Below are 27518 nucleotides of genomic sequence, written 5' to 3'. Positions count from 1 at the left end.
AGCGCCAATGGTCACATGCCACCTACATTTGTGCAAAAAATGACTTCATTGTTTGTCAGGATACAGTTTCATTTGGTTTTAATGTACATCACAGACACTCCATAGAGTCAGTAGGTCTTTCCCTCAAACCAGCGTGCTGCTGCGCTAGAGAATGTTTGGTACTCTGCACCCGAGATATCCTGGTGCTTACAAGGATCACAAGAGTGTCCTTCATCGAAGGGCCTTTTACTTCATGGCTCGAAATTCATGCCTTCCATATCCTATTTTCTAATGTATTTTACTTGTGCCTTTCACCCCCTCAAAGCATACATTTTGGACAATAGTATTTATTGAGCAAACGAATATTTTCTTTCGAATATTGGTAAAATATGAAACAGTTTTTGGGGAATAAGACTTAAACCTTGTTAGAGGAATCTGCTGATGTTTGGCATTTGTCCTTGATCTTTTACCAGGTTATCGGATCAGACTGGGATCCAGTACTGACAAGAAGGACACCGGCCGCCTGCACGTAGACTTCGCACGAGCCCGTGATGACTTCTATGAGTGGGAATGTAAGCAGAGGATGCTGGCACGAGAGGAGAGGCATCGACGGAGGATGGAGGAAGACCGATTCCGCCCCCCTTCTCCGCCCCCTGTGGTGCACTACTCCGACCACGAATGCAGCATTGTGTCTGAAAAACTGAAAGGTGCCTAACCTTCTTATATACATTGCACAGTTATTTCCCTTCTGCAGAGAGGCAGGGTACAGAAATAGTCTTTGTTATCTAATCTTATGTTACATTTTAAAGAATGAATTATATTTCTAGCTCTTCTTGCTATGGAATGCACCTCCTATGTGGAAGAGGGAGGAATAGCCATGTGGTAGCAAAGGATCTAGAATTTGACCAGTGAAGCTTACTAAGCAGCGAGGCGATAATATGGAATCTTTAAAAAAATAAACAAATAAATATGCCTGGCTTTAGTGTGCCATTGCAGGATAAACACCAGCATTCACAAATGCTGTTTGCTTTCTTTGAATGGACTAATACGGTTTAGCACATTAAAGTCTGTCCCCCTACTGTGTTTGCAAAAGCGCGAAAAAGAACTGCAGAAATTAGTGGCGGCTAGTGACCATTAAAAGTGGTAGGGCGTTATGCATGGCCAGAATTCCAGTGAGCGAACGTGATGTCGGCGTTCATGATTCCCTGAGGAAAGGGGTTCACTCACTTTCGCACTCAGTCTCATTTACTTACTCTCACTCATTCTTGAACTTACATTTGCTTTGACTCACTGAGTCTCCCTCACTCTAACTCCGTCTCACTTTCTCTCAGCCCCACTCCTTTTCACTCCTAATTCACTCAATCTCACTCTAACTCACTCATTATGACACACTCAATTTTACTGTGACTCACTCATTCTCACTTAGTCTCACCAGTCACCCTCAGACTCACTTTTTCTCCCTATTTCTCAGTCCCACTCATTCTGATTCACTCATACTGATTTTTTCTCATTCTCATTCTGCCCCACTCATTCTCACTCACTCAATCGTGCTGTGACTTAGTCTCACTCATGCAGTCTGTAATTTTCACTCTGTCCCACTCCTCACTGATTCACCCAGTCTCACTCATTCCGATTCACTCAGTCTAACTCCATCTGAATCACTAAATATTACTCTTACTCACTCAGTCTCGCCCATTCACACTCATTCTGACTCAGTCTCACACTGACTCATTCAGACTCAATCATTCTCTTGCAGTGTGACTTAGTCATTCTCACTCGTTCTCTGACTCACTCAGACTGTACCTCACTCAGACACACACAGTAATACTCAATTACACTCTGTCATCCCTCACTTTCATTCAGATCTCACTTGCACTCATTCTTCCTATCACTATCACTCATTCTTTCACTGACACTCTTTCACGTACACACATGCACACACACTCACAGACATGCTCACACATGCACACACTCTTACTTACACATCCACTCAGGCATACACACACAGTATTAAATGCATTGGTTACTTACCTTGCTCATTGCGCAGCTCCCATTTCGAACCCTGATGCTTCTTTCTGCTTCCAGCACTTGAAACTGAAACATCAACCTTGCTCAGTCCCCAACCCTGCTTTTCACCCCACTCCTTCCCTTCCTTGTGACGAGGTGGGAAAGGGGGTGAGTGGCTGATTGCTGTGTAGCCACGGGCAGTGCTTGCGGCCATCTTTTACTGTGATGCTTTACCAGGTCACGGATAGGGAGCACTGAGGCGTGCCGGGGCACAGAGGCCGGGGCAGGGGTTTTCACTAGCTCTAGACCACAGGTTGGGAACCTCTGCTCTAGACAATCGGATGAGGCATGCAGGCACCGTTGTGCGCCTTCAACCAGTAGGCAATGTCACTATCTGTCTCAAGTACTTGCTGGACGGCATTTTCTTTATTCCTCCAAGAGTGAATTGTGGATTTTTATTATTCACTCTTGGTATAATAAAAACAGTGAGAAAGCGAGGGGTGGGCGTAGCCCTGGAGCCCTGAAGGAAGATCCAGAACTGACAAAATTATTGCTTTCTGTGTAGAATTGAATGTGACAAGTGGGGTGATGATTGAGTCTCCCTCAGTCCGTCATACGTTTCGGTGGAAGCACTTTCTGGAACCAGAAGTGATATATGGAATAGGCAATAGCAGGATGTGAAAGAGTAATACTCCTCGGTGTAGAACCAAACTCCACTCTATGTGTACATTAAAGAACTGGGGACAATAGGCTTTGCGGACAACAGCCCTGTCAAAAAAAAAAAACATTTTTCTTTCTTCAAGTCTAGCGTACCTTGAATACTCCATGCCATGGCAACTATGTTATTTTCCCGGGTTAAAAAAACGTTTAAAAGTAGTACTTTTGTACAATTTGACCCTTATAAAGCCTGACTTCTGTTGCTTCTTGTTCGAGATATATTTTTCAGAGGCTCTGCATTGGGAGCACTGTCTTGGTTTATAACTCAAAGCCTGTCTGATTAGGATTAATCCTAGGATTAATTTATTAATTAAAAGAAACCAAAAAAAACAGTACAGCAAGTCACTTGGAGCTTAATAACATAGCACATCTGGTTACAGCAAATAACTTTTGGCCAACATCATGACTGAGCCTTCGTGTATAGTTATGGTGACACTAGCATTAAAGGTGTGCATGCATCAGACACCTTAAGATTTATATCAAATCAGAATATTGTGTCCGTACTAATTGCCAATGCCCCACCACGTCCCGCAGGTCAAAAATTATATTTCATGTGGGCAATCCGGTATTAGAGATGGGTGCATTTTGTGTGAGTGGGTTGAGGTTGTATCTTCTAGAGCGTGTCTCTTCGCTAGATTTGAGATCCGTGGGCCCCAGATGTCCTTAGGCCTCTAGGTGGTGGGTTGCAGTGCTGCATAGTACTCTGCCCTTTCATTGCACATTGTCATGTTGCTAGCCTGTTTGTTGGCATGGGCACTGTGGCTCTGCGCCAGTGTATTGCAGTTAATCCTTTGGCTAGAAGTGGGGCTGTTGCTGCAATCTTCTAGCAGTTGCTGGAATAAGTAGAACATATCCAAGCAGACCAGTCTTGGTGTTGGGAATTGACCAGTATCCAGTCTCATGCGGTATCTGATTAAATACTTCCTCCCACAATCTGTGTATTGGGGCTCAGAGCCAGGCAATATCGGCTTTGCCCACACGCTGCATCGCGGCCATCGGTGTGTACTACGTGGATCTGTTTTACGTTGACTGACTGGCTTGTGGTATGCCCAGCAGAGGAATGTATAGTACAGCGACTCGTGTCTGGTTTATGGACACCGTCTTATTTCTGCTGACAGCAGTGATTCCAAACTGTCTCAGTGATGGCCATCTCGGAGGCAGCCTCCCAAGTACACCTGTCTGCCGGTTGCCCCGTATCACAGTATGTAACCTCAAGACCCACCTCATCCTGTCTGGTAGTTAATCAACTGTGTTAGGGGCAAGATATCTTTTTGCTTCTTTGGGAATTCGGGCATTTTCTCGTGGGACATGTGTAAGAAAGACAAATGCACATTTGGTTATACCTCTCTCCTAAATGGATCAGCAAGCAGCGATGTCCTCAGCAATGGTGCATCTTCTGGTCTTCTTCATTGGGCAATGACATAATAGGTAACACTTCAGTAATTTTTGGCCTTCATGCATCTGAACTGACAGAATCATAGACAAAGAGCTAAGAAACAGGAACACAACATTTCGCTAGCAGAGAAAAAGATCTGCAGTCAACTGAGAACTTCCAGGAACTGCGAAGAACTTCCTTACATCACTTGAGTTTGTTATATTAAATCCCTAGAAAGCAACTACCTAAGCTTCTATTGGTTAGTATGTGGGGTGGTTTAGGTCATAGCCAATTGAATTTACTCCACGTCCAGAAGTAGCTTTTCTTCATTTTCTGCATTCATGATTGACTCATCTTCTCTCATTGCAGTCACCATTTTTCCGCAGTATAATACAATTGTTGCAGGTTACACATGAGTACTGAAGACTTTTGTTCCTGGGTAAACATTATCTTCTCTCAGGAAGACAGACAAATGTTACAACATAAGAACATAACTTTTTCCCAGTGAGCAAGTCACACAAGATGCTTAGAGAAACATCTTTTTTCTGGGTTAACATTTTTAAAACATTGCCTCTAGAAAATTACTAAAACGTGAGGCCTTTTAAAACCAATGCTCAAACATGAAGAATAAAACATTTCATAATGTTTAAAATAATAATCCTTTTAGTACATAATAATATTCATTTTTCAGTACATTTAATTATGAATAAACAAAATAGTTTCCATTAGACAGTTATTTATTATTATGTCGAACCACATTGTGACTAACGCCCAGGTGATCATATTTTCCAAAACACGTTTTCAGTTTAACTTTTTAATACATGTAATTTCATTACGTTTAGTGACACTATTTTTTAAAATAATGTTTGCTCTCTAACACCTGATAATGTTTTTTTAAATTTTTTTATAAAAGGTAACAGGAAGGGATAAACCTTGGTTTTATATATATATGCATTAAAGAGGGGGAGCTTTGCTGACAAATGAGGAAAATAACTTGTGAAAAGAAGACACCCTTGGACACATATGTTAGAGTCTGGGAATATATGATAACTGCATTAGGTAGTTCCTCAGTATTCATTTTTTAACTAGAAACGTTTACGTATGTTGTCAAATGATTTCTAATAGCTTTTGCTATACTCACATAATACGAATTACAAATGTGCACATGTTCACAATGTTGTATGGAGAAATCTTTCCAAGCTGTGCTTATTGCAGATTATTTGTGTACACAACTGATCAAATCGTGCAGCTCCTGAGGAGGATGACTTTGATGCCCATGCTTATTGTCTGAAGAGAAGTAGTCCCACTACGGCACTGTTTTGTTTGTAAATTCCTGCATCAAATTAATCTATATTCACCATGGCTTTGGTTAAAATAAAATCCTTGTGTTTATTCTTCGTATTGTTAAACACCCCTACTTTATGTACTTTTTCCATTTATATGACTCAGACTTAAGTCACTAACATAATTGTGCATGTATAATCTTGTATGTCCTTTGCCAGGGGGTATTTGTTTACGTATTTTCCCAAATACAACATGAACAACCTTCAAAGGATAGAGGACTCTCAGGCAAAAGGTGCAACTGGAAATGAATTGAGGATACAAAGTAAACTAGTCAAATGAAGGAGAAAAACCCAGCCATAAGGGACCACAGGATTGCTGTAAAACAAAAAAAAATGGTAATTGAGGGAAGGCAGGTGTGAAACTGCGACCACGGGAGAACCCCCAACGCCCAATGTTGACACCTTATAGGTGGGTTTGCCTCCTTCCTTTGATTAGTGTCCTCAATTCATCTTCCAACTGCACATCTGTCTGATAAAGATTGTTTACACTGCCTTTGAGAACAGAAGTAAAATACACCACCGATGAAGGAGCCCCTCCCGAAACGCACTGGGCATGAGTACACTTCGGCTCTACCATCCTGCCTCCGTGCCCCTGACCCCACGGTCACTGCAAACAGAATAAGTTAGAGGCCCTCCACCACCCGCAAGCACCCGCCGGCACCTTATCCCTGGTGCCTAGTAGTAGGTGTGTCTGGTATTTAGTTCTGCAGATTGTATTTCGTTTTCTGTATTTAATTTTTGTTTTTAGAATTGTTTTTTTACCTGGACTGTGCCCTTTTTGTGCCCCGCTTTGTTTTCGCGCTCCAATTGTGCCCGTTTTCTTTTCCGGCTCTTGACGGTCCCTGTAAAACCCAGCCGCTGCATCCCCTGCGGCCCCACCCCCCTTGCACCCCCATTGGACGCTCCCTTCCACCTCCCAGCTGCTCCTCCCTCGCAGCTCCCCTTCTTAATGGGGGCCGCTGTGCGGCCGCCCACTTGCACGCTGGAGGCGCACTAGAGGCAAGCCCGTCTGCGCCCTCCCGTGCTTGGACCGCGCCCAGCGCCCGTCCCCCTCGTCCGCGCTCCTCCACAGAACTCCTTGCTCTCAACCCAGGAGCGCATCCCGCTTGCGCCCAGGCCAATCCCAAACACACACACGTACCTTTCACGTGCCACTCATGCCATTTCTCCTGCACTCACACCAACACCAGCAAACACGGCACAACACCAAACCCCTCAATCACCTCAGCTGCATCCTCCTTAACACCTGCTCCATCCACAAACATGCCATAGAGCTTTGGGACCTGCTCACCACAAACTACCCTGACATCGCCTTCCTCACTGAAACATGGATGAACTCGTCATCAGAACCCAACATCGCCATAGCCATCCCAGAGGGTTACAAAATCACCTGTAGAGAACGCACCAACAAACCAGGAGCAGGTATCACCATAATACACAAACACTCCATCAAAATCTCCACCACCACCAACGACACCCTAGACAACGCTGAACACCTACACTTTCAAATGCACATCAACGCCAACACCACCCTTAGAGGAACCCTCATCTACAGACCACCAGGACCCAGCCCCCCATTCTGTGGCACCATCGCTGATACCATCAGCTCCCATGCCCTCACCTCCACAGACTTCATACTCCTTGGTGACCTCAACTTTCACCTGGAAAGCACCCACGACTGCAACACCACAGCCCTGCCGGACAACCTCACAAATCTCGGCCTCAAGCAACTGGTCACCTCACCCACCCACTCAGCGGGACACACGCCACTGGACTGATCACCACTGCGTCTACTTCTCCTTCATGAAACCCACCACACACTACACCCTACCGCAAGTGGAACAAGATCTCCAAGGAACACCTGATCTCGAACCTCGCACAAGCTCCACCTCCCATCACCAACGGCCCCAACACTGCCGCGCACAACCTCACATGATGGCTAGAAACCTGCGCAGACTCCCTCGCCCCTTTGAAAACAAACAACAACACCCGTACCATCAAGACCGCCCCCCCTGGTTCACCATAGAACTTCAATCTTCCAAACGAGAATGCTGAAAAATTGAGAAAACCTGGTGCCAAGAACCCTCAATGAGCAACTTCTCCGCCCTCAAAACAGCCATACGCAAACACCACCAACTCATCCGGACCACTAAACGGTCTTTCTACAAAGAACGCATAGACAACAACACGCACAACAGCAAGGAACTCTTTGCCATCATCAAATAACTCACCAAACCCAAATCCTGCACCATCGACCCTCCACACTCCCAAGACCTCTGCAACTCCCTCTCCAAATACTTCCACCGCAAAATCGCAGACATACGCGACAGCTTCACATCATCAGCACCCACCACCACCGACACTACAACACCCTGCCGCACCAACCGACTGACCACCTGGACCCCCACCAACAACGAAGAAATCGACAAAACCATGAACTCCATCCACTCAGGCTCCCCAACAGACCCGTGCCCACTTCACATGTTCAACAAAGCCAGCCAAATCATCGCTCCCCAGCTCCGTCATCAACAGTTTCTTCGACACCGCAACCTTCCCAGATATTTGGAAGCACGCCGAAGTCAACGCTCTTCTCAAAAAACCCAAAGCAGACCCGGAAGACCTCACAAACTACCGACCCATTTCTCTTCTCCCCTTCCCCGCAAAGGTCGCTGAGAAGATAGTTAACGCACAACTGTCTCGCTTCCTAGAAGAAAACAACATACTCAACGCCTCCCAGTCTGGATTCCGCAAGAACCACAGCACTGAGACTGCCCTCATCGCCTGCACAGACGACACCAGAGTGGACAAGGGCAAGACCGTCGCCCTCATCCTCCTAGACGTCTCTGCAGCTTTTGACACAGTATGCCACCAAACCCCCCACGCACGCATTTTCGATGCCGGAATTCGCCACAAGGCCCTGGACTGGCTTACCTCCTTCCTCTCCGAAAGAACCCAAAGAGTTTGCCTCCCTCCTTTCCGGTCTACAGCCACCAAGATCATCTGTGGGGTCCCCCAAGGATCCTCCCTCATCCCCACCCTCTTCAACATCTACATGGCATCCTCCGTCCCCACGGCATCACCATCATTTCATACGCTGACGACACCCAGCTCATCATCTCCCTCACCAGATACCCAGCCACCGCCAAGATTAACCTGCACGCCGGACTCCTCGACATCACCAGATGGATGACAACCAGCCACCTCAAATAGAACTCAAACAAAACAGAGATCATCATCTTCGGCCCCAACAAGACAGCATGGAATGACTCCTGGTGGCCCACCACCCTCGGACCACCCCCAACACCCACGCAGGCAACCTTGGCATCATACTGGACTCATCCCTCGCCATGACCCAGCAAATCAACGCCATATCATCCTCCTGCTTCAACACCCTTTGCATGCTATGCAAGACTTTCAAATGGATAACTTTAGAAACAAGAAGAACAGTCACCCACGCCCTCATTAGCAGTAGACTAGGAGCAACCCTTGACCCTGCTTCCAGCCGGCATGTCGCTCCTCGCTCCGCCTCCCCGCGCCACCTCCTCACCGTCTTTTCTTTCCTTTAGTGTAATCCCCAGCCGCTACGTCTCCGCTGCCCCTCCCGCCTCCTCCCACATCCTCACCGTCTGTTCTTTCCTTTAGTTTAATCCCCAGCCGCTGTGTCCCTGCGGCCCCTCCCGCCTCCCCCACCTCCTCACCGTCCGTTCTTTCCTTTAGTGTAATCCCCAGCCGCTGCGTCCCTGCGGCCCCTCCTGCCCCCCCACCTCCTCACCGTCCGTTCTTTCCTTTAGTTTTTCCCGCCACTGCCATCCCCTGCGGCCCCATCCCCCAGTCTTCCCATTCGCCCAGCCCTCCCTCCTCCCAGCTGCCACTCCCTCCCTCCCCCCACCCATTTATGGCAGCTGCAGCATGGTAACGAGGAGCAACCCTTGACCCTGCTTCCAGCAGGCAGGTTATTCCTCGCTCCGTCGCCCCTCGCCACCTCCTCACTGTCTGTTCTTTCCTTTAGTGTAATCCCCAGCCGCTGCGTCCCCACGGCCCCTCCCGCCTTCCCCCACCTCCTCACCGTCCGTTCTTTCCTTTAGTGTAATCCCCAGCTGCTGCGTCCCCGCGGCACCCCCCCACCTCCTCACCGTCTGTTCTTTCCTTTAGTGTAATCCCCAGCCGCTGTGGCCCCTCCCACCTCCCCTCACCTCCTCACCATTTGTTCTTTCCTTTAGTGTAATCCCCAGCCGCTGCATCCCCGCGGCCCCTCCCGCCTCTCCCCACCGCCTCACCGTCGGTTCTTTCCTTTTAGTTTTTCCCACCGCTGCCATCCCCTGCGGCCCCATCCCCCCAGCCTTTCCATTCGCCCAGCCCTCCCTCCTCCCAGCTGCCACACCCTCCCTCCCCCCATTTATGGCAGCCGTGGCGCGGTAACGAGGAGCAACCCTTGACCCTGCTTCCAGCAGGCAGGTCGCTCCTCGCTCCGCCACCCCGCGCCACCTCCTCACCGTCCATTCTTTCCTTTAGTGTAATCCCCAGTTGCTGCGTCCCCGCGGCCCCTCCCACCTCCCCACACCTCCTCACCGTCCGTTCTTTCCTTTAGTGTAATCCCGAGCTGCTGCGTCCCCGCGGCCCCTCCCGCCTCCCCCACCTCCTCACCGTACGTTCTTTCCTTTAGTGTAATCCCCAGCCGCTGCATCCCAGCGGCTCCTCCCGCCTCCCCCCACCTCCTCACCGTCCGTTCTTTCATTGAGTGTAATCCCCAGCTGCTGCGTCCCCGCGGCCCCTCCCGCCTCCCCCCACCTCCTCACCGTCTGTTCTTTCCTTTAGTTTTTCCCGCCGCTGCCATCAACTGCGGCCCCAGCCTTCCCATTCGCCCAGCCCTCCCTCCTCCCAGCTGCCACTCCCTCCCTCCCCCCCCCCATTTATGGCAGGCGCGGTGCGGACACCCGCCGCTGGCGCGCCAAAGGCAAGCCCGTCTGCGCCCGTCCGTGCCAAGACCGCGCCCACGCCAGTCCCCCCGGCCCTCTCAGACAAACCTACTCCCCCCTCACCCTCCACTCACTCAACCCAGGCCCTTGCCCCACCTGCACCCTTTCCAGTCCCACACACACTCATGGCCCCTTCACCTGCCACATCTGTCATTTCTCCTGCTCCTCATCCCTCACACCACACACCAACCATAGCGACCCCCGACAACAAACACAACACCACCAATGCAATACACACCTGCTCTGCCCCCACCCCCACCACCCAGCCCTGCAGCACACCACCCCACAACCAGAACACACCCCGCAACAACACCCTCATGCACCACACCAACACCACCCACCACAACCACCTCAACTGCCTGCTCCTCAACACCCGCTCCCTTCACAAACATGCCATAGAACTCTGGGACGTCATCACATCACACTCACCTGACATCGCCTTCCTCACGGAAACCTGGACCAACCCCCCCTCGGAACCTGACATAGCCATTGCCACCCCCAAGGGATACAGACTCCAACGCAAAGACCGCCTCAACAGGCCAGGTGGTGGCATCGCCATCCTACACAGGGACACCATCAAAGTCACCACCAGATCCCAAGACACTATCGACAACACAGAACACATGCACTTCCTGATCCACATTAACAACAACTCCACCCTCAGAGGTACACTTATCTACAGACCACCAGGACCACGCCCCGCCTTCTGCGATACCATCGCCGACACCATCAGCTCACATGCCCTCACCTCCACAGACTACATCCTCCTCGGTGATTTCAACTTTCACTTGGAGAACCTACAAGACCACAACTCTACCTCCCTCATAGACAACCTCACCAACCTCGGACTCAAACACCTGCGCACCACACCCACCCACTCAGCAGGACACACGCTCGACGCAATTTTCACCTCAAGCCAACACATAGCCTACACCCACACCACTGAACTCCTCTGGACTGACCACCACTGCGTCCACTTCTCCTTCACCAAACCCCCCACACACCACCATCAACATACCACACCCTACCGCATGTGCAACAAGATCCCCACAGAATGCCTGAACTCCCAACTGGCTCACAACCCCCCCCCCCCACAACAACGACCCCAACACAGGAGCACACAACCTCTCTAAATGGATCACTACCTGCGCAGACACACTAGCCCCCCTCAGAAAACACATCGCCACTTGCAACATCAGGAACGCCCCATGGGTCACCCCCGAACTCCAAGACTCCAAGCGCAAATGCCGCCAAGCGGAGAAAATATGGCAACAAGAACCCTCTACAACCAACTTCTCCACCCTCAAAACCACCATTCGCACCCATCACCAACTCATACGCACCGCCAAAAGAGATCACTACAAGACACGCCTTGACAACAACTCTAAAAACAGCAAAGAACTCTTCACCATCATTAATGAACTAACCAAACCCAAAGCCTGCAACATAGACCCCTCACACACACAGCCCCTATGTGACGCCCTCTCCAACCACTTCCACCACAAAATCCTGGACATCCACAACAGCTTCATACCACACACACCCACCACACACACCCCTCACTCACCTAACTCAACCCCCACTCATAACCCCCCAACCACACTCACCACCTCGGCCCCTACCACACACGAAGAAACCGAAAAAACCATGAACTCCATCCACTCCGGAACCTCTTCCGACCCCTGTCCCCATAGCATCTACAACAAAGCCAGCCCAACCATCGCCCCCATACTCCGCGACATCATCAACTCCTCTTTCGACTCCACCACCTACCCAGACCCCTGGAAGGACGCGGAAATCACCGCTCTCCTAAAAAAAAACTAAAGCCGACCCGGAGATCCTCTACAACTATCGCCCCATCTCCCTCCTCCCTTTCCCCTCCAAGGTTGCCGAGAAACTAGTCAACACTTGCCTATCCCACTTCCTCGAAGAAAACAACACTCATGACCCCTCACAATCCGGGTTCCGCAAGAACTACAGCACGGAAACCGCCCTCATCGCATGCACTGACGACATCAGGACCAAAGTCGACAAAGGGGCGACTGTTGCACTCATCCTCCTAGACCTCTCTGTAGCCTTTGACACTGTCTGCCACCACACACTCCGCACACGCCTCCACAACATAGGAATTCGCCACAAAGCCTTAGACTGGCTCACCTCCTTCCTCACCGACAAGACCCAGAGAGTCTGCCTTCCACCTTTCCACTCCACCGCTACCAAGATCATCTGCGCAGTCCCCCAAGGATCCTCCCTCAGCCCCACACTCTTCAACATTTACATGATCCCCCTAGCCAACATCCTCCGATCACACGGAATCACTATCCTCTCCTACGCAGATGACACCCAACTCATCCTCTCACTCACCCCCAACCCCACCACTGCCAAAACCAACCTTCACGCTGCTCTCCTCGACACCGTCAGCTGGATGACAACTAACCACCTCAAGCTTAACTCCAACAAAACCGAGATCATCATCTTCGGCCCCAACAAAACCACATGGGACGACTCCAGGTGGCCCACCGCCGTAGGCCCGCACCCACCCCCGCAAACCACGCACGCAACCTCGGCATCATCCTGGACCCCTCCCTCTCCATGACACAGCAAATCAATGCTCTAACCTCCTCCTGCTTCCACACACTCTGCACTCTAAAAAAAAAATCCTTCAAATGGATTCCCCCAGAGACCAGGAAGACAGTCACCCATGCACTCATCAGCAGCAGACTAGACTACGGTAAAGCCCTCTACGCCGGCACCACACTCAAACTCAAACGCAAACTCCAGAGAATCCAGAACACAGCCGCATGCCTCGTCCTTGGCCTCCCCCGCCGCGAACGAATCTCACCACACCTCAAATCCCTTCACTGGCTCCCCATAGACAAGAGAATCACATTCAAGATCCTCATCCACGCACACAAATCCCTCCACAACACCGGCCCAACCTACCTCAACAAAAGAGTGAACTTCCACACTCAACCTCCGATCAGCCGACCTCGCCCTAGCCACAGTCTCCCACATCCAACGCACCACCACAGGAGGCAGGTCCTTCTCCTACCTCGCCCCCAAAACCTGGAACTCCCTCCCCACCAACCTTCGCAAACCAAAGACCTACTTCTCTTCAGAAGGAACCTCAAGACATGGCTGTTCAAACAGTGACCCTCCTTCCCCCCCCCCCTGACCCCACCCCCAAGCGCCTTGAGACCCTCACGGGTGAGTAGTGCGCTCTATACATTTTTTTGATTGATTGACTGGACTACGGCAATGCCCTCTACGCAGGGACCACAGCCAAGCTTCAAAGAAAACTTCAGCGAATCCAGAATGCAGCCGCACGTCTCATCCTCCACCTCCCTCGCCACAAACACATATCCACCCACCTCAGATCCCTACACTGGTTGCCCATCAACAAAAGGATCATTTTCAAAGTCCTCGTCCACGCTCACAAAGCCCTCCACGACACTGGACTGGCTTACCTCAACGAACGAGTAAACTTCCACATACCAACTCGCCAACTCCGCTCCGCCGACCTCGCCTTTGCTACAGTTCCCTGCATCCAACGCACCACCTCCAGCGGCAGATCCTTCTCCCACCTCACCGCCAAGACCTGGAACTCCCTCCCCACCAACCTACGCAAGACCCAGGACCTCCTAACCTTCAAAAAGCAACTAAAAACATGGCTTTTCGAGCAGTAACCGCCCCTCCCAGCACCTTGAGACACTACCGGGTGAGTACTGTGCTTAAGAAATTATTTGATTGATTGATTGTAAGGAAATGCCTACTTGGCATGGTTACCCCCTGACGTTTTGCCTTTGCTGATGCCAAGTTATGATTTGAAAGTGTGCTGAGGCCTGCTAACCAGGCCCCAGCACCAGTGTTCTTTCCCTAACCTGTACCTTTGTCTCCACAATTGGCACACCCTGGCATCCAGGTAAGTCCCTTGTAACTGGTACCCCTGGTTCCAAGGGCCCTGATGCCATGGAAGGTCTCTCTAAGGGCTGCAGCATGTCTTATTCCACCCTGGGGACCCCTCACTCAGCACAGCCACACTGCTGGCCAGCGTGTGTGTGCTGGTGGGGAGAAAATGACTAAGTCAACATGGCACTCCCCTCAGAGTAGAGTGCCAGGCTAACCTCACACTGCCCATGGCATAAATATGTCACCCCTCTAGCAGGCCTTAAAGCCCTAAGGCAGGGTGCACTATACCATAGGTGAGGGCATAGGTGCATGAGCACTATGCCCCTACAGTGTCTAAGCAAAACCTTAGACATTGTAAGTGCAGGGTAGCCATAAGAGTATATGGTCTGGGAGTCTGTCAAACACAAACTCCACAGCACCATAATGGCTACACTGAAACCTGGGAAGTTGGTATCAAACTTCTCAGCACAATAAATGCACACTGATGCCAGTGTACATTGTATTGTAAAATACACCCAGAGGGCATCTTTGAGATGCCCCCTGAAAACATACCCGACTTCCAGTGTGGGCTGACTAGTTTTGCCAGCCTGCCACACACCAGACATGTTGCTGGCCACATGGGGAGAGTGCCTTTGTCACTCTGTGGCTAGTAACAAAGCCTGTACTGGGTGGAGGTGCTTCTCACCTCCCCACTGCAGGAACTGTAACACCTGGTGGTGAGTCTCAAAGGCTCACCCCCTTTGTTACAGTGCCACAGGGCATCCCAGCTAGTGGAGATGCCCGCCCCCTCCGGCCACGGCCCCACTTTTGGCGGCAAGGCCGGGGGAGATAATGAGAAAAACAAGGAGGAGTCACTGGCCAGTCAGGACAACCCCTAAGGTGTCCTGAGCTGAGGTGACTCTGACTTTTAGAAATCCTCCATCTTGCAGATGGAGGATTCCCCCAATAGGATTAGGGATGTGCCCCCCTCCCCTCAGGGAGGAGACACAAAGAGGGTGTAGCCACCCTCATTGGCTATTAACCTCCCAGACCTAAAACACACCCCTAAATTGAGTATTTAGGGGCCCCCAGAACCTAGGAAAACAGATTCCTGCAACCTGAAGACGAAGAAGGACTGCTGACCTGAAGCCCTGCAGAGAAGTCGGAGACACCAACTGCTTTGGCCCCAGCCCTATCGGCCTGTCTCCCCACTTCAAGAAAAACTGCAACAGCGATGCGTCCCCCAGGGTCCAGCGCCCTCTGAAGCCTCAGAGGACTACCCTGCATCTAAAAGGACCAAGAACTCCTGAGGACAGCGGCCCTGTTCTACAAAGACTGAAACTTGCAACAAAGAAACAACTTTTAGAGGACTGCACGTTTTCCGCCGGAAGTGTGAGTCTTTCCACTCTGCACCCGACGCCCCCGGCTCGACCTGCGGAGAAACAACACTACAGGGAGGACTCCCCAGTGACTGCGAGCCCGTGAGTAGCCAGAGTTGACCCCCCGGGCCCCCACAGCGACGCCTGCAGAGGGAATCCAGAGGCTCCCCCTGACCGCGACTGCCTGCTTCAAAGAACCCGACGCCTGGTAAAGACACTGCACCCGCAGCCCCCAGGACCTGAGGGATCCGACCTCCAGTGCAGAAGCAACCCCCAGGGGGCCCTCTCCGTTGCCCAGGTGGTGGCTACCCCAAGGAGCCCCCGTCCCCTCCCCCCCCCTTGCCTGCCTGCTTCGCTGAAGAGACCCCTGGGTCTCCCATTGAAACCAATTGCAAACCCAACGCCTGTTTGCACTCTGCACCCGGCCGCCTCTGTGCCGCTGAAGGTGTACTTTTTGTGCTTACTTGTGTCCCCCCCGGTGCCCTACAAAACCCCCCTGGTCTGCCCTCCGAAGTCGCAGGTACTTACCTGCTGGCAGACTGGAACCGGGGCACCCCCTTCTCCTTTGAAGCTTATGCGTTTTGGGCACCACTTTGACCTCTGCACCTGACCGGCCCTGAGCTGCTGGTGTGGTAACTTTGGGGTTGCCCTGAACCCCCAACGGTGGGCTTCGTTGGACCCAACTTTGAACCCTGTAAGTGCTTTACTTACCTGGAAAACTAACAAATACTTACCTCCCCCAGGAACTGTTGAATTTTGCACTGTGTCCAATTTTTAAATAGCTTATTGCCATTTTTGCCAAAACTGTACATGATATTGTGTTGATTCAAAGTTCTGAGTGAAATACCTTTCATTTAAAGTATTTTTTGGAAATCTTGAGCCTGTGGTTCTTAAAATAAACTAAGAAAATATATTTTTCTATATAAAAACCTATTGGCCTGGAATTGTCTTTTGAGTGTGTGTTCCTCATTTATTGCCTGTGTGTGTACAACAAATGCTTAACACTACCCTCTGATAAGCCTACTGCTCGACCACACTACCACAAAATAGAGCATTCGAATTATCTCTTTTTGCCACTATCTTACCTCTAAGGGGAACCCTTGGATTCTATGCATGCTATTTCTTACTTTGAAATAGTACATACAGAGCCAACTTCCTACATTGATTGATTGGGCATTCACAACAATTGTAACTATACAAGGCTGCATGCAGGAGTATGTTTGTGACATAAACACCAGTCATAATGTTCGATCAAACCTCTGCTGCCTTGAAAGTCGATTGTAGCCCCCTGTTATTTTCCCAGCAAGTAGCTGTGTGAGAAAGCACAGCCAAACCACCCATAAAGCACCATCCTAGTTTTCTTTTTGTAAGTCGGTGTAGGCGCTTCATCGGTCTGGTCAGGACTCTCTGGCGCGCTCCCTTCCTGGTCGGGTGTGGACACAGGTTCTACTCCAGATCCTGTGCAGTGAGCCTCTGCAGCCGTGGCTCTCTGCCGTGTTTCATCTGAGCCCATTACCAGCATCTCTGAGTCATGTGCTCACCTTGAAAAAAACAGCTAAATTTTTAACATGACAACTAAATAAACTAAAAAATACATTTTTCAATAAAAGCTTCAGATGTCTAGCTCAGTACTCCCGGGGAATCCAAGTACCCGGAGCTCTTTTGATATTTTCGGTAATGGAGGCAGTAGCAAGCACGCCGGCTCCGGTTTAGGGTCTGTACGACGCTCCTCTCAGGTTCGTGTCTGCTGGGTTTTCAAAGCTGTTTGCCGATTTGTGGCGAAGAACGCACGTTAGAGACATGGGTGTTCTTTAGAGGTCGACCTGCGACCCCCTGCTTGCCTTTTGCTACCCTTGGCACTGCCTTTGTGACCCCTGGCACCAGAGGTGGCAAATTCAGTGCCAGGAACACCGTGGCAGCTCCTCCGTGTGGACATCAGTTAAGACTCCACTGTCTTTGATTTGTGTCAATGTTTTTATTACACTAACAGTGAATAATATGTTGTTCACTGTTAGTGTAATAAAAGTAGAGTACAGATAGCTGAAATATGCCCTTCCATGGCAGCTGAGGTAAGTTAAAAATGCTTTTAAAAGTATGTTGTGTACGTGCTTGTGGGTGAGAGTGTGTTTATGTGAGTGTGTATGTAAATGTGAATTTGTGTGTATGTCTATGAGTGAAAGTGAAGGTCAAAGGGTGTGGATGTCACTTCCGCTCCCCCTAGCATTTCAGTGAATTGATGTCCATAGTCAGAGAGCTGTTAACCTGTTTATAGTTTTCCAGCTCATTTCTAAAGAGAAACCCTCACACCAGGTAGGGATTGATACCCGTGATGACAGTGTGTTCAGGAAGGTCCGATAACATGGAGGCAGCAAGACAGGTCTCCCCTTGTGGGACTGGAGTGTATTGTTACATGTAGGGTGACCAGAATTTTAAGGCCCAAACCCGGGAAATTTCACAAAAGACAGAGGAAGGGCTACTATTTTACTTCACCCGGTCGCACAGAATGACACAGCTCATCAGCACAGAATTACAGAAGAGGCTCTAAGAGCATAAATGAAATGCATTTTTTAAAGCCAGTATAATGCCTGTTGTTGGAAAATGGGTTATTGTTAAGGGCAGGTAAGTACCTACACTTAGCAATAGGCCACTAACTTCCACTTAGGTCCAGTCAGGTCTCGGTAAATTAAACCTAGCTCAACCCTTGGTAGCTTGGCAACGAGCGACAAGGCTTAACTTAGGAGACAAAGTGTAAAGCATTCAAATATCACAAAACAGTAATTAAATAAAACACAGGAAACAGTTTAAAAATCCAAAATGAATTTATAAAAATAGATTATATGTTTATCTTTAAAATGACACAAAAACTAATAAAACCGGAGATCTGAATTTTTAAAGAATTATAGTTTTCTAGCGCATAGAAACAAAAAGCGCCAATCTGGTCATCTGGTCGCACCTCGAGTGGGGCAAAGTCAAAGTTTAAGGCTGAACGCGATGGAGCTCGGCTCGGCTACAGCCCGAGAGAGGCCTCGGTCAAAAGTTTACCATAGGACTTAGTCGTTTTTCTGAAGATTTTCTTCAGCGGGACGAACCTGCCAGTCCAATCCGATCTCCTGAAACTCTTCCTCGGATACGCGTCGCAGGAGTCCTCAGTGGAGATTTTTACCTTCGGACTTAGTCATTTTTTTCGAGGTGAAAATCCTTCGACCGGGGCAAACCTGGATCTTGATCCGACATCCTTGGAGCCCTCCTCGGATACGCTGGCTGGGAGGTCCCGGTCAACTTCCTACGTTCGGACTTAGTCTCTTTTATGGAGATTTTCTTCACCAGGACGAACCTGCAAGTCAGGCCGGGTCGCGGTTGAGGCAAGCCAGCTAGAGTCCCTCTATTAAGCTTTTTTTCAAAAGTTCTCCAAACTTCTGGATCTTCTTTCAGATGTTCTTTTAAGGTTCTTTTGGGGTCCACAGCTCCCCCAAGGTTCCAGAAGCTCTGAGATGATCCTTGAGAGTGTGGACTACAACTCCCAGAATGCACCTGGTGCAAACTCCTTTTTGGCCACTGGATAGTAGGCAGCTGGTTAGTTTCTTCAGGAGTTGGTGCAGGGGACTCTGGTTAGCAATTTTTCACCTGTAGCACACAGGGAATCCCTCTTTGAACCAGTTGAAGCCAGGCAAAGTCCTTCTTGTGGTGAAGCCCAAGTGTGCAGCTGGTGCAGTCCTTCAGAGTGCAGGATCCAGGTGCAGGCCAGGGGTCCAGCAGGGCAGGCCTTCTTCTTCTGTAGGTCTTCCTGGTAGGGATCTGAGGTGTGGGTGCATGTCTGCCAGTTGTATCCCTGCTCCTGGGTGAAAAACAGGGGGGTCCTAGTTCTCCAATCAGGTGCAGGGTCCTTCTCCCTGTGATGATCACTTCCTGGGAAGTGTGGCAAAAATCAATCCCAGGGAGCAACATTCCTCAAAAATCCATTATGGCTCAAAGTGATTTTTGGAGGTTACATCTGGCTGAGCCCACCCACTGGTGTGGCTAAAAATCCTAAACACACCCCACTCCTGCCCTCTCCTAATCTAATCAAGGAGGCACCTAATTGTCTGGGTTTGCAGGATGTGAGGGTGTTGCTGGGTTGCTCCAAATGTCCTTCTCTGCCTTTGAACACCAGTTTGGCAGCCCTCCCCCTTCCTGCCTCACCATCTGCTGATCGGAGATCTCCTCCCCCAGGCACATCTCTTTGTGTGGAGCCAGGCCACTTCACACCTCATTAAGGCAGCCTGGCCAGGCTGCCACAGGCTGGCCAATCAGAGCACGGCAGCAAAAACACTGCAGGGCTGAAGTTAGCAACGTTTCAGGTAAAGTTTAAAACTTGTTACCTGAACAAGTTATATTAAATCCAACAACTGGAAGTTGTGGGATTTATTATAACAATTAATTTGATACCAAACTTCTGGTATCCGTTACTTAAGGGGACTTTTAAAATTAAAATAAAGTCTCCCCATTCAAGCCTCTGGAGGCCATTCACTATAATGAAGGAAAAACGAATTTGGCTGTTTTACCTCACCAGGGCTTATAAAACTATTTTTATAAGGTCCCTGCTTATAGTTACATGGCACCCAGCCGTAGGGTTACATAGGGCACACCTTAGGGGAAACTTATATGTACAAATAAGGTTGTTTAAGACTTTAGAACTACTTTTAATTCCAAAGTAGAATTTGCATGTAACTTTAATTTAAAAGCAGCCAGCAAGGCAGGCCTGCCTTTAAAATGACACTGGGCACCGCATCAGTGCACCTATGGGGTCCCTAAACCTCCATGCCCTACCATATACTAGGGACTTATAGGTAGGTTAACTTTGCCAATTACAATTAGCCTAATTTGTATACTGATTTTACACAGAGCACTGGCCTTGGGACTGGTAAGCAGTACCCAGTGCACAGCCAAGAGTCAGTAACCACCAGTACCTGTCCAAAAAGTTTTGGGGTGACCAGGGCAAAAAGGAGGACTTTCCTACACCTGTTAATTAAATTGGTTTCTGATAACACCTGATAACTATCTCTTCTTTGGAAAACAAAAAAAAAATCACCTCCCACAGTTTTCATGCTACCCTCTTTAAAAACCGAGACATGAGTTAAGCTTCCCGAAATCTGCTGGGACAGATGGTGAAAAACCGGGACTGTCCTGGCAAATCCGGGACGCCTGGTCACCCTAGTTACATGCGAGCCAATATGTACTATGTACATACTTAGAATTAATACTTCTCTTACCAGTGCACCATTACAAAATTAATCTGATCAGCCCAACTATTCTGTGAGCAGAAGGCTCTTTTTTTTTAGCAGCTAATTAATCTGCTTAGAGACAGGACCACACACTACAGCTTAATGTTGATGTTAATTTGCTTGTAGGAAGTACACGTTTGACTGGTTTAGGGAAGAAACTTTCCCATTCGATACGTATGTCGCATCCAGAACAGGTTAAATCCGAGTGCAAATCTGTTTAATGTTGTAAACCTGTTTCCTGGAATATGGAAAACTTCACTTGCTGCTATTGGCACTCTGCCAACTTAAAATACACTGAATTCTCCATTATAAGCATTCAATAAATTCAAGAAGGACTTCAAAAGAAAGTATTTGCTTTGTAGAACTGAGCACTGTCCCCAGGGTTTGACTTGGTTTGCCATCAATACCACTCATTTTCATATGCACGTTTCATCATTTTTAGTTGTTTAACGATTGAGTTTGAAGTTTTTCAATATCAGAAATGTGTCATTGAAATAAAACCTGCTGACGTCTTAATACTAATTTACTGTGACTCAAGTCAAAAGTCACTCAAGCCAATTTAAAAGCAGTTACACAACTACAGTATATTAAAGTAAACGTTTCAAAGGAGGTTGTTATAAAAATAGCTTTTGAAATTAACTTTTCAAAGGAGGTTGTGGAATTTAAGTGCATTTTATTTGGCATATCTTATTAGCAAGAATAGTCGCAACACACATTTCCTTAAGTCTTCTGTGTAGCAGTTTGTTGGCGAGTGAGAGGAGGGACCATTTCTAGTCCCTCTTCTAATGCTACTCTGCACTGTGGTGTTTCCAGAAACGGATTGGTAGAGCTGAAGTGCAGAAAACAGGATCTCCCCTCCTTGGATAAAAAATGTTGGCTACTCATTCACCTGCTGAAGAGTCAATGCTTTGTTTGCTACCACCGTCTTCTTAAGACTGGTGTTCCACTTTTCTGTTCTGGGATGGCCTCTTTGTAGACATGTGAAAATTAACTAAGGCTTGGTGGACACTTCAGGTTAGTTCCCCCAGCTAAAGAGAACCTAATACTGCCCAACCCGCAGAGCTTTTCACAGACCTCCCAGAAGTTTCTATGGCAGGGACAGAGAAAATCACTCATTACGAAACTGAACCACCAATAGTCAAGTGGAAATTAGAAAAGGTATCCGCCGGGACAGCAGAAGTCCACAATCACCTTTCCAACCACACTAGATGAGAATACATAACTGTGTACAACAAAAACTCGTTATTGGAAAACAGGTTGTAAGGAAGGATCTGCCAGAGGCAGATGGCCAGATGTTCGCAGAAGAATTATTTCACTCTGTGACCACCACTTCAGACACCCCTGCTACCTCTGTAATTTCACAGGGGCACCAACAAAGAGGGAAGCAATTCAGCTGGTGACACAGCAGAGGGCTTTCTCGCTGCGGACTCTATCTATTGTAATACATCCTGCTGTAGTAATAAAATGGTAAGTCAAGGGTGAGAACGCTAACAGCAGCACAGACATTACACTCAGTCAAAAGAACTACTGTGGTATTCAGGTGTTGTGAAAACCATCCCGTCTCCTATGGTTGTCACTAACCTGTACTGAAACCTTCTGAAGAATTTCAATACATCTCCCCAAAGCCAGCCTGCTCCAGCTGAAAAGTTTGTGCGAACGACCATGGCACCAAGCAGTACAGAGAGAGTGTGCACGCGCTGTGTGTTTCTGAACAATGTTTAATAAACGAGGAGATATGCAAGTAATTAACAACATTTACAGTCTGGCTAAAAGATTGTGTGCTGCTAGCAGTGAAAACAAGAAGTAGCTTGTCAGCTCTTCTCAACGGTTTGCTGAAATAAACAGTGGTTAGCAGAAAAGAGTCATTTATGGCAATATGTTTATTTTTGCAGGGATGTAGTTCATTACAAAGAGGCAGGATTCTCGCATTGGATAACATATGATACTTTGCAGCTATTTTTGAAACTCAGTTAAATTAACTTGCAACAAATTGCGGACTGTATATTGGTGCGTTTAATTGTGCATAATGGTTCCACATTTATTCTACATATTTGCAACCATGCTGGTTGATTTGAAAGATCAATAGACCAAGGATTTGACTTTCTTTGGGAGCAGTTTGTGATGTGGCCTTGTACAATAAGAAATAAAATACCATCTGTCATATATTAAAAGGATGTTGTAAGTTACCTCAGAGAACTTTAAAGCATTGTCCTCTGCAGAGGGTTAAAATCTAAAGAACGTCCGGAAGCCTTCGCATCTTCTGAGCATGGAAAGCTCTTATTACCCCACGTGCAAGACCTACATACCGTACTTGACATATTTTTATGCTCTCGTCGTTTATGACGAATCTTAAATCAGCATGTAGGCTAACAAGGTTGTTCATTATTTCCAAGCAAAATCAAGCTTAGTTGGGGGACACTGAGCGGGAAGTATTCAAGTTATACATCAGAGGTATCATTACAAAAACATCATCAGGCGTGGGAGAGGTGTTGCTTAGATAATTGACCGTTCTGAAAGAACAGAGAGCTCTAAAAATAAAGATGGTTGACATGCCCCAGCCCCCCCGCCATCCAAAGTGGTCTTTTTAGAAAGAAGGATGCAGCACATTGAAGTTTGAATAGGCCGAGCTTTTAGACTACCAACAATATTTCTCCATGCAGCACTCAGAAGCAGCTCAAGGTGTTGGATCACAGTGATCCAGAGTCATGCAAGGGTCCTTCCATTACCATATGCAAAGCTATCACGGCAGGCCTGCTAAAGCAGGACCACAGTCCCCATGATTGTTTGTCTTACCGGCCTCCTTTGCTTGTTTGCCTAATTAGGATTGAAAGATTCTCGAGAACATTCTGGATAGACATCTTTTACTGGTCATAACAACTCTGGTACTTCTAGATCAGAACAGTTTTGTGCCTGATAGTAGCACGTCCTTGAACATGCAGCATCTTTTTCAGGTTACAGATGGAAGCACCCCTCAGTCTCTATTCGCATGGAGAAGACATTTGACACAATAAGCTGATTGTACCTTTCCAGTGTTTGGAGGCAAATGGGACTCGGAGAGAAGATAATTCCCTGTATACAATTACTTTGGTCATTCCCTTTGACAAACATGCAAAATCAGTGTAATCATCTTAGAGTGAATGAACTTCCCCATCTCCGTTGTTGTTTGCCCTGGCAATGGTACACTTGGCAAGCCAAATCAGGCAGGCAGGACTTGACCCACGGAATAAAAATCAGAGGAGACTGCGTACCTTCTGTCTATATACACACAACCTTTACATGCATATGCCACAGTTTATTTGAAGCTAATTTTAATTTGGTTTCAGTACTTCAAAACTACGTCAGGTTTTATCTTGAATCATGGCATGTTCTGATTGTTTCCACATAATCATCTTTGTGCATCCACATTGGTCACTGGATCAACCCTAGAGATGATATGAGAGCAGCACACCTTGAAATACATAGGAACAAAAATGTTAAGGGGTCAGCAGGATGTAAATTCGAGGAACATAGCTAAGTTCAGTACAGGAGCACAAGTTCCAGTGACTTTCTGGAAGCGCCTTCTTTTGTCCACAATGGATAGGGTAGCCATGTCGGTATTTCTACCTCAATTGTTAAAGTACTTCTCCACCGTCCTAGTGTAAATTAAACAATAACTGTCCTGAGACCTTTATACTTTACCGGTAAACCTTTACTGGGGACCATATAGATGCAGGGTGTCTCCTCAAATTGTACCTTTCCATGGAGCGGGGAGGTCTCAGTGCGTCCGACTTTGAGTCTTGTTACCTTTGAGGTTCACTTGTCAGCTGAATGCAGTGTTGGGATTGTGCGGGGGCTAAATATGTACAGAAATCTCTTGGCAGGATCAGATTCGTAAATTGGACCCCTGGCATCCTTCTCTGCTAATGGTAGCCAAGCATTGCTGGTATAACTCATGAAAGTAGGCCTTCTAACACCTTGGGCCTCTGAAATGGCCCTCTGCTGATTCCAAGATTTTGCTAGATTGCAGCAGTAGCATACTCGAAACGGTGGGCAGATGCAGGATTAACACAGGTGGGAGGGCTCTATGATTTAAAAACACTTATGAATTTTGCACCACTTTAAACCAGTTTGGGCCTATCACCTCTTCAGTTTTTGATTTATGCTTCCATGATGAGAGCATCCAAGTTAACATGACGAATGAACAATGCAATGCCTGTGATTGAAGTTGTGCTGCAAAGTGGCATAGAAGATTGGCAACATACCTGTACCAGGCCATCAGCTCCTCCATTAAACGTGAGCTAGTGAGAGAATAATTTTAATATTTTTTTCCATAATTCATTTTAGAGTTATTACATCAGGGCGATTATATGGAAGGTCTCCATTTTATTTCAGAATATTAAAAAATGAATATGCTCTATAAGACAGAAGTGGAAGCACTGGATTAAGAGTGCAAACAAAATAAACCTCTTTATCCGCCGATATAATATAAGAAAATACTGTTACATGGGTTTAGCAAGTTCTTCTTTCTTTTTCTCTCTGTATTACTAACCTTAGCTTATTCATTTCGGTGTTTTGAAAACAGCTTTGATCACTGTGTCCACAGAGGAGAAACTGGCTGCTTTGCTCCTGTCCAATATGTCCCTCTCAACTACATCACCCATTGGCAATAGATCGCATTCTCTTGGTGTAAATCTTGGGTGCCCTCTTTTATCCAGTCAGGCTACCATCCCTCACATTAAAGGCTTCACCAGCCAGCAAGCCCATTCGATTGCACGCCTCTCTAATGCCTTCCAGATGATACCACCAGCGCGCACCCGCTCTGTGTCCAATGAATAATCTATTAATTGTCCTAATTAATTCTAGATCATTAGTGAAACATTATAGTTGCAAGCAGAGTCCGATCAATAAATTATAACCACATTTCTGCATCACTAAAACTTAGTCTTCCTCATCTTATTTTGCTTTTGTCCTACCCGATAACCACAACGTTCCGACTAAAAATAAACCTTACTGCTGAGGAATTGGGGTCAACATTGCTTATCACAGTTCTTTCAATGCCGAAGAGTTTCAAGCCTTTCCCAGTGGTGTTTTCTATACTTCTTATTCAGCTGTGTCTCCAGCCCATCCACCTTTTTAATTTTTCTTTAATCTCAGTGTATTCATCAAAAAGGTTCTTCAGCTAGCTTTTCATGTCTGATCTATCTAAAAGTGATAACTTATTTTAGGTGATTTTAACATCTGGGCAGATGATCTATCAAAAGAAGTGTCTGAACGCATCAACCAGGACTTTGCCTGTATTAGATTTGCTCATGTAACAAAGCAATCCACCCACTCAAATAACACACTCTGGACATTTTATTCTCATTAATCCCCAATCTGTGAACAGTATTCCTCAGATGTACTAAATAAAATGTGCAGTCCTTTCTCATAACCCTACAACAATTTGCCACTTGAAGTATCTGAATTCTGCAACATTTATACAATCTCGTAACTGCCAACTCTACCCCTAATCATTTTGCCCTTAATTAGTATAGAGAACCTAGAATCCAGTGTAACCATGTTTCATAAAATCTGGCCCCTCTCAGATTTCTCAAATGGAAAAGCTCAGTCCTCATGAGTCACGCGCACAGTGAGGTGCCACCCTCCAAGTTTGCCACCTCCACAACAAGCCTCTCCACAGCCCCCAACAAAGGCACTTGTCACTCAAAAGGCCTTGGTATGGAGATCCAAAGGTCCATTCCAGCAACCCACCCCTCTACCGCCCCCCCCCCAACCGCCCCACCGAGCGGTCCCACCAGGTGAGTGAGAAGAGTCAGCGCACCATCTGTATTGGCGCTCTATAGGCCGGGGCCTTCCTGCTAGCAATGGCTGCTCTGTGGTCAGTGGCCATCTTTCTAGCCTAGGTCGCTCCCTGCAGGTGCTCACTGAATTATACCCTCCAAAGTCCTTGTCTAACAGTCCGCTATCATCTATGGGCTCACGGAGGGGTTCTGACGGCCATGCCATTTAGATCAGCTGAATTTTTAGGGTTGTAAGTTGCTTTTATTGTGCTGTTTTTAGTCATGTACAGTAGCTCAGTGGAGACACATGGTGTTGTGTTTCCACCTAACAGTCTAGGCCATACCCCTTGTGAACAATGATTTCTGATAGGCACCTTACTGCTTTTTGGCACGTTTGCTTTAAAACTTAAACATTTCTTATCTCCATCCCTTTTATTGAATTATAGTTGTGTGACTGTCATTGTTCTTATTAACATTTTCTTACTTTTTAGAAAGTTGTGGTGGGATTTTTATTGGGTTTTGTTTTGACTTTTTCACTGTTTTAGTGTTGCCAAATTCGTAACATATTTTCTTAATTTAAGCTTGTCTGCTCTGAGTCATAGCTACTATGGATAGAGCCCAAGTTTAAATTATTAAAACTGTATGGTTGACCTGACAGGATTTGGGGACTTATAACTTGGTTTGAATTTACATTCTCGCCCTTATAACCCATTTTCGTATAATCACCATCCACCAGTTTAGGACTATCCCTCATGGAAATGTTCTCATACTCATGATCAGTCCCACTGTTTCATTTTGTTTGGAAAATCTGAGCAACACCCACTCTCCTGAGAT

General features: G+C 47.5%; 1 protein-coding gene across 9 annotated transcripts in view; it reads left to right on the top strand.

The window, feature by feature from the left end:
* The window catches only part of ENOX2 (ecto-NOX disulfide-thiol exchanger 2), a 1066406-nt gene that overhangs the window by 914169 nt on the left and 124719 nt on the right, over positions 1-27518 (top strand). For all 9 annotated transcript variants that reach the window (XM_069214160.1, XM_069214117.1, XM_069214142.1 and 6 more), the window contains one exon: positions 453-686. In XM_069214160.1, coding sequence (XP_069070261.1) covers positions 453-686 — 234 coding nt within the window. The remainder of the gene's footprint in view (positions 1-452; positions 687-27518) is intronic.

Source organism: Pleurodeles waltl, chromosome 2_1, assembly GCF_031143425.1.
Source record: "Pleurodeles waltl isolate 20211129_DDA chromosome 2_1, aPleWal1.hap1.20221129, whole genome shotgun sequence".
Taxonomy (NCBI): Eukaryota; Metazoa; Chordata; class Amphibia; order Caudata; family Salamandridae; genus Pleurodeles; species Pleurodeles waltl.
This window is presented reverse-complemented; position numbering and strand designations above follow the sequence as displayed.